Source organism: Larimichthys crocea, chromosome II, assembly GCF_000972845.2.
Source record: "Larimichthys crocea isolate SSNF chromosome II, L_crocea_2.0, whole genome shotgun sequence".
NCBI classification, from domain to species: domain Eukaryota; kingdom Metazoa; phylum Chordata; class Actinopteri; family Sciaenidae; genus Larimichthys; species Larimichthys crocea.
In genome coordinates this window covers 9,387,137-9,401,968 of record NC_040012.1, presented here as the reverse complement: position 1 = coordinate 9,401,968, position 14,832 = coordinate 9,387,137, and the positions used below count along the sequence as shown (strand labels likewise).

General features: G+C 40.8%; 2 protein-coding genes across 3 annotated transcripts in view; one reads left to right on the top strand and one right to left on the bottom strand.

Moving 5' to 3' along the window:
• Positions 1-7,354, top strand: part of yes1 (YES proto-oncogene 1, Src family tyrosine kinase) — a 34,318-nt gene extending 26,964 nt beyond the window's left edge. For both annotated transcript variants that reach the window (XM_027290481.1, XM_019257551.2), the window contains exons 8-12: positions 268-447; positions 1,608-1,684; positions 2,427-2,580; positions 3,288-3,419; positions 5,403-7,354. In XM_027290481.1, the coding sequence (XP_027146282.1) occupies positions 268-447; positions 1,608-1,684; positions 2,427-2,580; positions 3,288-3,419; positions 5,403-5,611 (752 nt within the window). In that variant the 3' untranslated portion in view covers positions 5,612-7,354. The remainder of the gene's footprint in view (positions 1-267; positions 448-1,607; positions 1,685-2,426; positions 2,581-3,287; positions 3,420-5,402) is intronic.
• Positions 7,355-7,449: 95 nt separating this feature from the next.
• clul1 (clusterin-like 1 (retinal)) lies at positions 7,450-12,004 on the bottom strand. The gene is made up of 9 exons (XM_010739962.3): positions 11,921-12,004; positions 10,525-10,646; positions 10,102-10,250; positions 9,856-10,026; positions 9,229-9,667; positions 8,931-9,053; positions 8,637-8,851; positions 7,876-8,054; positions 7,450-7,662 (listed from the first exon to the last, which is right to left on the bottom strand). The coding sequence occupies exons 2-9, from the start codon at positions 10,625-10,627 to the stop codon at positions 7,644-7,646; spliced, it is 1,398 nt and encodes a 465-aa protein (XP_010738264.3). The 5' UTR covers positions 10,628-10,646; positions 11,921-12,004; the 3' UTR covers positions 7,450-7,643.
• Between the last annotated feature and the right edge of the window lie 2,828 nt (positions 12,005-14,832).

Here is a 14,832-nt window from a genome sequence, read left to right as displayed (position 1 = left end):
TCTGTCCCAGGCGGCTCTTTACACATGGGAACGCAGCCAGAGATCACTGGCACTGCGGTTGATTATTTTTTTTTTTCGGATAGACTTTTCAATCACTTAAAAGGGGTCAAAAAGTCTGTTTTTGTATCGCAGTATGAGTCATGTAATGAATTGGAAATGTCTTCGATGAGTTATTTCCTCAATAATGCCTTCCAAGCTGCACAAATCCAACAATGGTTTATGGTTTATTTCAAACGTGAGTCATCATTTTGTTTTGTTTTTATACAGGCACATGGAACGGGACGACTAAGGTTGCTATTAAGACCCTGAAGCCGGGCACAATGTCTCCCGAGGCCTTCCTGCAGGAGGCTCAGATCATGAAGAAACTCCGACATGACAAACTGGTGCCTCTCTATGCCGTGGTGTCCGAGGAGCCCATCTACATTGTGACAGAATTCATGGGCAAAGGTGAGGACAAGGTGGACGCACCCACCTAAACAGTAACCTGCGATTTCTTAAAACTAGTTAATTATTTCTCTGTGTAAACATTTTAAAGACTGATATCAGCATGTTACACTTCATCTCCACCCTAATTGATTTCCGTGGGGTAGGGTGATTCGATTTTTCCGTAATTAATCGCTAGAGACCAATGTATCCGCTTAAATCAAACATCATTTTAAGTTGACACTGATGCATAGTCATGCCCAACAGACTGGTTTTAAGGGTGGAGTCGATCAAAGTAAAACTTTATAAACTTTCATGTCAGGGAATGTTGAGAAGACATGCCGTCTATGAACAGCCACAACGGCAGTGTCTGTCTCCTCTACAGCGGTCGCTGTCGCTGTTATTGTTTTTATGCGCACAGCTTTACAACAGCGTTAGTCCAGCCTGTGGCACTGACCGGCTCATTGTTAGTCCTGTCGCAGCGCTTACCGGATCAGTACTTTTTCAACAGAGAGAAATGTTGTTTCATGTCACCATGCCACATGGGTGGACCCTAGGTCTGTCTGACCGATGCAATATTTAAAAAAAACAAACCTCAGGTCAGTATTCTGGCATTTTCTAACTGTGGATCCTCTGCAGCCTTTAAAAATTCGCCAGATTTTATATCGTATATTAGTGTGTTTCCAGCCTCACTCAAAGTTTTTTTTAAATATATGACCGAAGCTGCTTTTAATATCGATGAGGTAAAGTGAAAGATAGCCTGGTAATAAATCTGACACCTTCTGGAAAGAGATTGAATTTCTGAAAATGCGTCAGCTTTAAATGTAACCACTCAAACATAACCAAATATCATCACCGCGCTCTTAAATCATCTGCGCTAAAACCAGCACGCAATGACGGCGAAGGTTTTTAATGCAGTAAGAATTTATATCCTCCAGTAATAAAAAGTTGGTACGGCTGTTAGGAACTCTTGATATAAATAGAATAAGAAGGCCTGTGTGACAAATAAAGACCGACATAAACCCGAACTGAACTTGAACTGAAAAGGCCTCCTGTGATCTCCGCTGTCGCTTTGGTTTAACATTTTCTATAATGCCGCATTTATTTTTGGATTTCACACAATGTCCAGACAGACGCATTGATTCTCGCTTGACTGTGCTTTTCTAAAAAAAAACTCCTGACAGGCAGTTTACTGGACTTCCTGAAGGAGGGAGATGGTAAATATCTGAAGTTGCCCCAGCTGGTGGACATGGCCGCACAGGTGAGATCAAAACACAGCTTCTGAATGCAAGCACAGAAATCCCCTTTGCCTCCTACATGCCCAGCTGCTGTTTGTATGTGTGTGTGTATGTGGTGTGTGTTAAGTGCGTCTTTGGTGTGTGTGTGTGTGTGTGCGGGATTATCATGCATCAGCAATAAAACAAGGCGAGCTGCATGTAGGCAGGCTCCCAGCTGTGTGTATGTGTGGGAGTGTATGAGTCAAATATTCAGTCCTGGTGAATAAGGGTTTCAGTTTGCTTTCCATCTGGTGGTCTTAATTATTTAATATCCTACCTGACATCTCTACCCTCCCTCTCCTCCTCCCCCTCCTCCTCCTCTCGCTGTATGTGCTTCCACTCGTTCGCCACCACTTAACTGCCTGTAGCACTTAAACGCCACTCATCAGAGGCCACTTGAGTTTGCTGGATCAGTCACCTACTGTGATCTGCTCTTAATTCACCTCTCCACGTTCCCAGGCTCCCTCTTCTCTCTCAGTCAGCAGAGTGGAAAAGTGTTGAGGCAGGTTTAAACCTCGAGACGCCTGTGAGGCAGCTGACAGCCGGAGAAGAAAGAGCGTGGAGATAGTTGATAGTTGGGATGGCTGTGTGTGAAGATTTGTCCAGTTTTTGTTGTCACAGCTACAGATTCACAAATGCACTTTTGTTACATCATTGATGCCATTTTCCTCTTTGTCGACCGCTCACCCCTCCCACTCTTGTCTGCCCTGTCCAATCCCATCCCAGATCGCAGATGGCATGGCCTTCATCGAGAGGATGAACTACATCCACAGGGACCTGAGAGCTGCCAACATCCTGGTGGCTGATAACTTGGTGTGTAAGATCGCTGACTTCGGCCTGGCTCGTCTCATCGAGGACAACGAGTACACCGCCAGACAAGGTGTGTGTGTTGAGAACTGGAAGATGCGCGGAGACAGAAGTGTCTGGATTTGTGAGAGCTTGGATCGGTTATATATAGACTACAAATATATGCTCAACCCTTAACGCCCACCCCTGAAGCCTCAATTCATCTCTCACCATGACTACAGCCAGACACTGGTTTTAGAGCTGAAAAGATTAGTCAGTTAATTAATCAGTCGATTTGTTTGTCACGCAGAAACTTTGTTTTGTCCCAGCCTGTAAAAGTAAACTGAACATATTTGAGATGATTGGACAGAAAAAGCTATTTGAATGTCATGTTGGGATGTTATTAATACACCAAAAAATAGCAGATAATTTAATAATATTGTTATTTACAGGCCTGTTTCCAGGTTTTGTTCACTTTACGGACTCGGATTGAAAGAGTCACGCTGTCGCACATTTCTTTGATCATACGTTGTGCTTATTTCTGCCATGTCATATTTATTGATTGATCAAAATGAATCAGCAATAATTATTTTTTTTGTTTTTGTTTTTTGTTTTCTTCATGCAAACATTCTCTCTGGTTTCAGAAATCAAATGTGAGGATTTTAACTAAATTATTCATTGATTAGTTGAAAAAAAAGTCAGCTGATCAGTCAGTCAATAATGAAAATATTTCATCGATAATTCATATTGATCATTTTGAGGCCTGTTCCTCCTGTTTGACTGTTTGTTTTTTTCCCCCAGGTGCTAAATTCCCCATCAAGTGGACGGCTCCTGAAGCAGCTCTGTACGGCCGCTTCACTATCAAATCAGACGTCTGGTCGTTTGGTATACTACTGACTGAACTGGTGACCAAGGGCAGAGTACCATACCCAGGTACGGACGTCCTTTTCATGTTACAGTGATCCATTTCCAGCTTCATTCATGTTCTCTGGGAGCGACACGCTCGTGTTTAAGTGTTTTCGAGTTTCCTTCATGAAAAACAGCAATAATTCATTCATGAATAAGCCCATTATGCTGTTCTAATTCTTTTAATAGCATTTTCTCACACATGCAGATCAGAATAGAACTGCATATGAGTCAGCGCAGATGTCTAATGACTTATCAGTGCATGGGAAAGTACCCCTCACTCTTTTTATACCTCTTCCTGTCGTCTCATTGCTGACCCCTGCTGACCGGGAGCAGTACTGCAGCGTCTGCTGATGACAATGTTGGACTGGCACTGATTACAGAGCGTGCCATATGGCGGGTTTAACCACCATCCCCTTGTAGAGGGCCATCTGGATCCTTTGGCCTTCTTGGTTTCAGTGCAAACCATTCGGTCTAATTAATTCACCTCAGAGCAGCGAATGCCGTGAGCTGAACCCCATCTTTTCCCCTTCATCTAAATTGTAGTATGACTCACCGGACATTTGTGGCTCTTGCCCCGCTGTGCTGCAGTCTTCTTTTTTTTGGTGGGGGGTGAGAGAGCCGGGGCTCTATTTCTGTTCCTTTTGCTTGATAGCGTAGGAGCAGTATGAGGCAGGTATACCAAGACCACGCATGAAGCGTCTGCATCGGAACACATCATCTTTATTCTATTTTAGTCGGAGTATATATAGATACATATACTTACTCAGATATATGACAGGCATGTTATTAGAGCTGAGGATTTCAGATGCAAGACATAAATCACGCAAACACCTCAGTATCCGACATACCACCACCGCCACCACCATATTCTGGTCTCAGCAGTTGTTCGGGGCCTTTTCTCTCTCCCCCCAGTGTGAGAGAACCTGATCCCCACTCTCCCACAGAGATGGAGAAGGGGGAAGGGGGAGGAAGGATGCGGCTGTGGCCATGCCAATGACTCTGTGTCATAACCTCTTTTAGCTGCAGTCGAGCTCCCCGCGGAGCTGTTTCTGCGCCGTGTCACAGGGTTCAGGATCACTGTCTTCTTGTCTTGGGAAGGAATCCACGACTCTGGCGCTTTAGCAGGGCAGGAAGTGGTCTGAAGATGAAGCAATGCTGTTTGTTTTGTTTTTTTTGTTTCAAACCGCGGCAGTTCATACGTAAGAAACTGGAGATCTTTCATTAGATATAAACCGAAATGTCTGTCGTTTAGGTGACGTCAGAATCGTACCCAATGTTATCTCTAAAATTTGGAGTTGCCAGAGATGCTTTAATCTTGAAGCTGACTGCAGAAGTCTTACAAGAAATAATGACCACGTTCCACCTAGGTTGAGTTTTTAGGATTCTTTTATCTATACCACACTGCTTTGTGTGGGCATTTATCCTCCTGTCAGCTGCACGGTGCTTCAGGCTGCAAACCGGGTTGTTTCCTAATCAAAAACAAAAAGAACTTTGGAAAAAATCCCACTTGTCATAGTTTCTCTCGAATAACTTCAGCTAACCCACAGAGGATGTTGTCACATTGATATGATTTAAGAGCTTAACAAAAGAAAATCACCATTTGGGGTCCGGTTTTTCATATAAATGACATTTTATGACGTTTCCTTAAATCTCGATCCCTGCTCGTCTTTTTTACATTCATTAAAGTGTCCCAGTCTAAAAGTAGAGGGCTGACTTCATTAAATCAACGCAACAGAATGCTAAATAAATATGATAAATGTTATGTTATAACTCTGTATAGTTGTATCACTCCTATGTTATTTAAAAACGCATACAAATATAATCAAAATCCTCACAAATGCAAACATCCATTGAATGTAACTTGTTGCCATAACATCTGACTGGTTGCCAATCACTTTTTGATATGTCCATTAGGTACCTACAACCACAGTCCTTTCAAAATAAGGTACTTCCATTTTCAAATGAAATAAAAGCTACATAACAAACTTTTATTTGTGTTTCTTCCAGGTATGGTGAATCGAGAGGTACTCGAGCAGGTAGAACGAGGTTACCGCATGCCCTGCCCCCAGGGGTGCCCAGAGTCCCTCCACGAGATGATGAGGCACTGCTGGAAGAAGGAGCCAGATGAGAGGCCGACGTTCGAATACATACAATCCTTTTTGGAAGACTACTTCACAGCCACGGAGCCACAGTACCAGCCTGGGGACAACCTCTAGTCTGGAAGATTTGGGCATGGGGGGGGTGAACTCTGGCATCACTCAGAGGTACTTAAGTGGAGATCAAAGCTCGGGACTTCAACAAATGGGGGGGGAAAGCCTTGATGAGGCTGCAGAGAAAGAGGTTTTAATGGTACAAACTAGTCCACAACCACACTGTTAAATCTGCAAGTGCAAGAAGAAAATGTTTTCTGAAGTAGAGGTTTGTCCCTTGTGTACCCGGGGACCAAATGTTTGGGGAAGTGTCCAGCTGTTCAGATCGTTAAGTTCTGGGAACCCTGCGAATCAGAATAATCCATACGGGGCCGGCCACAACACTGTGATCAGAAAGAGAGGGCGTATTTTCAAATCGGCTACTTGCAGATGCATTTTTTTTTTAACTTTTTTTAATCCTCCCCTCTCTCCTCCAAATTTCACAATTCTTTGATATCGGAGGCAAGATCTTTTACGTGTACACGAGTTTGGTTTGAACATGTAGGTTGATAAGTTTTTTGTTTTTTTTAAAGTGACCAACAACTGTGCTTGAATTGTCAGAAAAGTATGTGCTGTGACTGTAAAGCTTTGATGGAGAAGGGCGAGGAGAAGTAAACGAACAGGCTGTACTTTATGGATGTAAGAATGTACCGAGAGATCAAAGCAGAAGCACATACAGTACGTGCCACATATAAAGATGTATTTTTCGCAGGTGTGATCAGGTGGATGAATGCAAGCATGAGAGGCGGTATGTATGATTCTTTTTAACACGGTCACTTGAATGGCAAATCACGCCGATGTATTATGCTATTTTCTTTCTTCTTTTTTTTTTTATTTAAGTGGGGACTTGAAATCATAAAGAGGTATTTTGATAATATACAAGTGCAAAAAAAACATTTTTCCTGTTTAACATTTTATAAATGTTTTGAAATGGGCGTGTCAGCTGTGAAATTTAAGATCGAGTTTGTTTCTGTCTGAAATTTAGCATCTTGTCTTTTGTCCGGTCTGATCGCTGTAAAAGACTCTAACATACTTCTCTTTATATTGCACACATCTACACAGTTTGACATTGAAGTAGATGAGTTATCTCATGATAGATGGTCCAAGAAGCTGTTAGAGCTATTAAATTCACAACATCATGTAACTCATTCATGCAGATGTCGTGTTTCTTTCTCTTCTTCTCAGTAAAATTCCACCGATGACTAAACCTTCAGTTTGTTTAGTTCTGTGTCTGCTTGGAGGGAAAGTTTTATCCAAAGCCCAACACATTGATTTTGTAAATGCAGCTATGCAAAGTCAACCAGTGATGTTTTACGGAACGAAAAGTCTCAAATGATATTTGTCAAGCTCCCCCTTTTTATGGATTGGTTTCAATTCCCATTTGTAGAGATGATGGATCTCGAGTCAAGTCAAGTAATGAGAACCAGACAAAACAAACACCTTGCACACACACTGTGGTCGGGTCACGGCTTTAGTGCTTTTCTACAAAAATCCAATAACACGTTCTTAGAGGTACTTCCACTGTCTGTCCAGCGGTATATGTGATGGGGGGAAAAGATGTAAAAGCATCTTTTTATTCAATAAGTAAGCTTAAGGATCGGACAAAGATGTGAACATTTTTATGTATTTCTTTGTGTGCGTCACTCATGGGAACCTAACATGTGATTGTTCCTCAAGATGGGACTTGAACTAGTGGGGAGGTGATAATGAAATTACTGAGAATGGTGACTAATATGATTTTGTACAGAAAAAATAAAAGTTTTACTCAAATGTTTTCCTCTAACTCTCGTTCTTGATGATCGACATTGATCCTCCTTCAGCTTCACATTGCACACGTCTTGGACACTTCGTGTTTGATCTGTTTTTATTTCGTTACACCAAATGGCAACAGGTACGAAGATTTCTTCTTTTTTACATTCAATAAATGGCAGTTATTGACATGGTTCAACTTTAATGTATTTACATTTCAAGATTATGCTACAATACGGGAACACAGTCTAGTTCTGTTAAGAGAGAAGGTGCTGATAGAAGCTCCGAAAAGGAGGAAGGGAAAGTAGTTTTACTCATCTTCGTCAAACCTGTAAAGAAAGAGAATTACAAGTTGTAAAGCATCGAGACCAAACTTCAGAAAAAATGAAGCACATTTTTGCAGGATGCTCAGTATCTAATGACATTTTGACTCAACAGTAGAAGGCCAAAAGAGCTGATGGATGACATCTGTCCTTGGTGAACCTCAACCCTGTGATCCTACCAGTGCATCATAGCACAATGGGGGTCATTAAAGTTCTCACCTGACCATGTCCTTGTACTTGTTCAGAGCCTCTTGGGCTACATACTGGATGAAGGCTGGGTCCTGCAGCTCCAGCTCCCTGGGAATAGAGAGGATAAATGGGGGAGAGTTCAGGATGTTCACCTCCACCTTGGTCTCAGTCTCAGACATGTTCTGTTCATCGTGGTTCTTTGGCGCCACCTGGAGTTTGGAAGGAGTCATTTTCACCATTATTAGAGGAAATGTTATCCAAAGATATGTATCAATCATGGATTTATATTTATTTGTATTTTAAAGATTTTCAAGAAATTTTTAGACTCAATTGATTGTGTTTGATATTTAAAGGGGGAGTGGAACGGGATAGGTTTTCTGTTTCTGCAGTAGTCAGGTGTGTATACATTGAAACAGGTTTTGTTTGCTGTAATCGCTGACCTTTAAGAGATCCCTTCCTAATGTGTTTCCAGTGTAAACGGTGACAGATAATACAATGATGACAATGACAAATATGTTAGTAACTTAATATGAGGGCTCAAATCAAGAAGGTAGTGTTAAAAATTTCAGTCTTTTCAATAGGAAAGGAAATATCCCTTTGTGTTACTGAGTAAACATCGACTTTGGAAGGTACCAACTTCATTTGATGAGGACTGTGGATTGCTCCCTCATCAAGAGAGGTCTCTGATGTTCAATATGAACAGGAGGAATGCTTGCAGCAAGAAAACTAGGTTCAGTGTTCATGTGGGTGTGAAAAGTGTTTGAGGACACTCTTTCTTCACTCATTCTCACCATGGTGATGCGGAAGATGTTTTCAGGAGTGCTGCTGTCGCTCACAGCCTGACCCACCCAACTGAACTCAGCCGCCATGTTGCTGAGCCAGTTGACTGTTTCATCGGTGTGGCGCTGAACGATAGACAAGATCTCATCGTACTGCTCTTTGGACACATCCAGCAGCTGGGAAACCTCGTCCAGCTCCACGTGCAGCTCCCGAACACTGGGGCACTCTGGAGATGAGGAAGAGGAGCAGTCAGATGAATGTGGAGATGAAGTAAACAGAAACTGTGAGGATGGTGGGTGCTTCACCTGTGAGCAGGGTTCCCTGGCAGGCCTCACACTGGGTCTGTAGCTGCCAGCACTCTGAGGGCTGTTTGCGAAGGTTTCGGCACAACCTCCTGTTCTGCAGGAAACGGGGGAAATTTTCCCTCACTGCACCAAAGACAAAAAATGTTTAACATATTATGTTGATTTACAATGTTTTAAGATGTTTATTGTTACATCTAAATATTAATATAGGGAAAACATTGCATCACTACAATATAATACTTTGTGTAATGTTACCACATTCTTTTAACTGTTTCTAAGATGCTCGAACCACCAGTACCGTTCTTTGCCTTTTCCTCCACTGCCCCATGGATGTCATCAAACACAGAGGACACCACAGCTCCAAACTCGTCCACCACACTCTTCCCGAAGTCAAAGAAGGAGTCCATCACCTCCTCCAATCCCACACCCTGAAGGAAGCCTGAGTCCCTGCTGGGGTGGTAGGGATCAGCCGTGCTCTCTTCATCCACAGTGTCGGTGTCGTTCAAGAAGGCCGTCTGGAGCACTTTGTCAAGCCTGGTGCGCATCCTGGAGACCAGGGTGACACTGCGGCCCACCAGCATGCCAACCTTGCTGATCAGGCGGTTGAAGGAATCCTCGATGCGGGCAACTTCAGTGTCGCTCTCGTCAGGGCCCTGATTCACCAGGATGTCCCCTGCATCAGTTCGAGGCTCACGGAGGCCAAAGCGTCCGGACACTCTGCGGAATAAGTTCTCCACCTACAGTATAGATAAATGCAGTCATGTTGTATCATATTTATGTCATTCATTACAAATACTCACTATTTTAAACAACCTTATATGTTTAAGAAGTGTTTCCAAAAAGGATAAGGTATCACCTGAATGTTGCTACAAGAGTTTGGAGCTTAGAGTAGGAAAGACACATATTGGAGCTGTAGTTTTCATACCTTGGTATGGAAAGTGGCAAATCCCCTGCGACAGGTGGAAGTGTAGAAGGTTTTACATGCATCCTCCAGACAGGGTCTGCACTCCTCCCACTCAGCCTGCAGGGAGTCTTTACACTGCTCCTCTGCCTCCTCCAGCTTCTCAGTCACCTCCTTAGCCAGTTGGGCAGCCCCCTGGCAGCAAAAAGGGAAATCTTTTCACTTTCTGTACTCTCTTTCTTTCTTAAGAAAGGTTAACGTCGCTCTTACCTTCTTCTTGTCACTGCTGTTTTTCAGGGACTTCATGAGGTGTTCGTGCTTCTGCTCGTTCCTCCACATCACCTCCTTCATCTGCTTCACCCCGAACAGAGCTCTTCTCACCTCCTCATCCACGAGTTTCTCACCACTCATAGACAACTCTGAGAGAGATGGTGAAGAAAGAACTATGAGAGATGTTCTTATAAACTCTTTATCAAATTTGGACAGGAACAGGAAGGGTGTAGAAATGTAAAAAAGAAAAGTACTCTAATGTGATGCATATTGCACAGACCATAATAAATAAATCTAAAACTGATTAAATTAAGTAATCATCAGCTCTGTAAAGATCATAAAATAAGTGTATTCCAGATGTTTGCATAATATCAACTAACATGTAAAATAAAGATACATTTAGATTCCTCTTTGCTGACTCACCTTTTAAGGTGTCCTCTGGGATTCCTGGTTGTTGTTCCTCTGGGGATGAATAGAGGACTCCCAGTGTCACCACCAGAACAGACAAACCGAGCAGGAGCTTCATTCTTGAGCTCAGTCTGTGTCTAAGTTTAAAAAAAAACTAAACATAACAAGAGTGGTCATGAGTTCACTCATAATACACAAAATTTGGACAAATTGAAACAATAGTCTGTATTTAGTCTGATCCAGAAGGCTTATAGGATTTGAAGTTGAGAGTGATTAAACATCAGCAGTGTTGGTCATAAGTAGGTCTGCCACTTGGTGGTGCTACACATCTGTCTAGACATAAAAAAAACTACAGCCATATGTCCCCAAGACTTCATGACAGTTAGTTTTAGTTAGTTAGACTACAAAAATGTGTAAATAAAACCTTTAATGGTCTACGTGCTGTGATAAATGCACATAAAATCAGATTTTGAAGAGGTTCATGTAATACAACAGGGTGTTCAGAGATGAATATTTAGACATTTACTTACAGATTACTTTTATTTCATGTGTAGCAAAGTTTCAGTCCTCTATATTGTCGTACATCTTGCTGCTTGTATTGTTTTAACTGTCTGATCGCACTATACAATTTAAAGGATCTCTCTCATTCCTTCTTCTGTCAACATTTATGAACTCTGTTGTTCGTTATACTGACTGATAACAGCCTGACCTTAAGCAATAAAGAGGTCAACAGTAGGGGGTGAGACACCTCATAAGATACATGGCATGGCTCACCTCAGCTTGAAAACCGCGTCTTATTTTGAACCATCTGCTGTGGCAGGAAGTCAAGTCAAACACAAGAAACCTCGAGAGGCTTCTGACATCATATTATGTGTTTACATGTTCATTTGGTAACAAGTAAACAGGCTAAACTCACCTGCCTCACTTAAGGAGTTACACAAGTTTTCATCCAGCCAGGATTTACAGTAAATGAGGATGTACTCACTTGACTTATTTCATTATGGGTTTAAGTTACTGGTACAATCAGATCTGTTATGTCCACTGACAACATAGTTGTTGTTTCTAATGGATGACAGCAAGATCTGTAATCTACACAAAAATGTATAATAATAAAGGAATTATGAATACATTTAATGAAATTTCATTGATGAAACTAATGTTGCAGTAACCGGTATTAATCATAAATATCATGTTAAAGTAGCAAGCAAACACAATGAGCAGTTCAAATGATGAAACCATATACAAATGAAGACTTTATCAAACTAATATTCACTGTATCCTATCTTCAAAATATAAACAATGATACTTATAAAATATTAAATTCAACTCAAGTTAAATACAATGCATGACTTGCATGCATGAAAAAAAGACAAAAAAGGCCCAAAGTGAACATCACAATGAAGACACTCACCAGTAGATGACTGAATGTACTTCTCCACCAGCAGGAATAAACAAAGTGTGGACAGAAGTCGTGCAGTTATCTTGACCCGACCAAGACTATTCTTTCCACCCGAGCTTTATCCTATTACAGTCTTTACTTGATGTGAGTGCGTGTTAATCCACATTCAACAGGCTTGTTTTGCTGAGAGGTTGCTTAGTCATGTCTACAGGCTACTGTTTGCACATTGGAGAAGTGTGTATCAATTTGGCAATGCAAATCAGACGCACTATCACTGGATTAAAATACAGGTTATTAAATGTAGCTGATGTCATATTGTCTTTTATTTTAGGAGGAGAGAAGTAAAAATTTTTGATGTCAATAGTTGTAGAAAATAATGAAAGACCTGATATATATTATAAGAATGTATTGATTAAACTTGTCTAAACAGCTGTTAACTTTGTGTAAAATGTTTTGAAAATGTTTTATACACACAAATATTGAAGCATATTATTTTAATATGACTCAGGGGGTTCATAAAATATCAGAAAATGCTGAAAAACTCAAATATACTGAGTTTAGTGATTTTGAGAAATAAAGAAACCAGAAAATATTCACATTTGAGAAGCTAAAACCAGAGAATGTTACTTTTTTTATTTTTAGAAAATGACTCAATGATTAATCAGGATTAATCTAATAAATGACAACTAATTGATTAATTCACTTATCTAATCCTAACATACACAGAAGTGGTGTCAGTGCAGTTAGCTATACTTTATATCATAGGGTTTCTGGTCTTTAACTGGTCAGTGTGGGATTATTATGATATACTTAAGAAGAGATAAGACGGGATCACATGATCAGAGAAGACCTGAGCCATGCTGATCTCTATAAGAACACTAATTTCTGCAGAGCTGCAAGCTGAAGTAAACAATAAACCCAGATTCACACAATACATACAAGCCTTTATTTTGAAGTGATAGTAACTTCACTCTATCACGTATAAACTACCACAAGCTATTCTTAGATCTATACCCAGATGTGAATCTTGAGTATTTTTAGTAAAAGGAAACATTCCTCTCAGCAGGAAGCTGTTTAGCATCTCCTCTCCTGGTGGAATTTGAGGGACTTAAGGTTAAAGGGTTCTTCTTTCCCCTGACTCTTCACTGGTGCCCCATCTACCCCAAAAATGTGCCCTCTTTGCATGCTGTGAACCAGAAAATAGGCTCCTCACTAGATAATAATCAGAAACAGGCAGCGCTTCAGCTCAGTCTGCAGGCTCGCTGATACCTTCGACACCTGGTTCCTATAACACGGCGGGGAGAGACGTTCTTCCCATGTTCTCTCGTGGTTGACCTAAACATAAAAGAGTTGACAATAAAAAGCTCTGAGGCTACAAGCAGGCAATCACTCATCGAGGAATAAATGTAAATCACAATAAAGACTCTGCACAAGTTGAACTTATTGTTTTGTTAATTTGATAGATACCTTCATAGGTTTTGGGAGAGTTTTATAAACTTAGTGATAAAGCAGCAGGTCCGTACAAGCCGCTCATGATGTGGACTTGTTAACTTGTGTTAAGTTTTGTAGTGCTGAACAAAGCATGGAAGAGTCCTGAACTGAAGAGATAAACAGGTGCAGGGGGATAAACTGCTTTGCAGAGACCTGAAGTAATAGATAAAAACAGTTAAGAACTGGGAACCAACAATGTCTGAGAGCTGTGTTAAGTTTAATTTGAGGGAACAGGTTCGGTGTAAAGTGTGTCTTTATAGCTCATTCAACAAAGTGTGCGTGAGACATGGAAACTTAATATTTAACTCTATTATGGTTCAATAACAGCAGATGTTAAGAATAAATATACTTTGGGCTGTGTGTTATAATCTGAGTGATCAGTGTGCCAGTCCATTTGTATCATTTAAAGCTGCTATAATCATCATGTTCTTCACCCTACAGAGCTTTTTTAGCATCTTTTAGCTCATTGTTTTGGTTTTATCACTCATAGTTTTTCCTGTTTTCGTTCACTCCTTCTACTCTTATTAGTGTAGTTTTTTCCTGTTTTCGTTCACTCCTTCTACTCTTATTAGTGTAGTTAACATAGGTGCACTACCTGCTCAGCACTATACTGCAGACAGATAGAGAGGTGGATAGATGGTGAACACAGTGAAGCATTTAGTAACTAAAGGACCAGACAGGAGTCGGTAGAGACCCAAAACAGAGCTAAAAGAGCGACTACTACACTTGCACTTACATGACTCCAAATGTTAACGTTGCTTATATCTGCTGGATGTGTACATAGTATTAATAATAAATAATATTAATCACAGCCAAACTGTTTGCTAACACATTCATCATATCAACTTTTGTGTTGCCTCCTGTTGCGCAATAGTTATTTCACTTTTGGAATTAAATATTTTGTCGTAGGACTTTCATAACTTGTGTAAAAATCTGTTAAATATCTCACAGCCTTTCTAAGACACCAAATATTTGCAAAATAAATCAATGAAATGCACAAAGGAGGGTACAACATGTTGCTATAGATGACATATATATATATATATATACATATATATGACACAACGTATTTTCCCACTATTAAATCTTTAAACTGAGATGATCACAATAAATCCTTCATTGACAAGACAGTGTCTTTGATTGTAGTGAAAGAAAAATGTCTTTGCAGTAGGCTATGTCCTTTTAAAGACAAAACAAAACACATGAGTGCTTTTATTTTGACATCCCAAACCCCACAAGTTGCAATAGTAACTGGAACCTGTTCTGAGCCTGTCAGTGGTTGATTTGCCAATGCTATAGCCTGCTATATACATGCACTTACTGTTACTGGTGCTTATTCAGCGTAATATGTGCAAAAACACACACACACACACACACACACACACACACACACACACACACACACAGCAGCCGGGGGTGCAGACGGTGCGCAC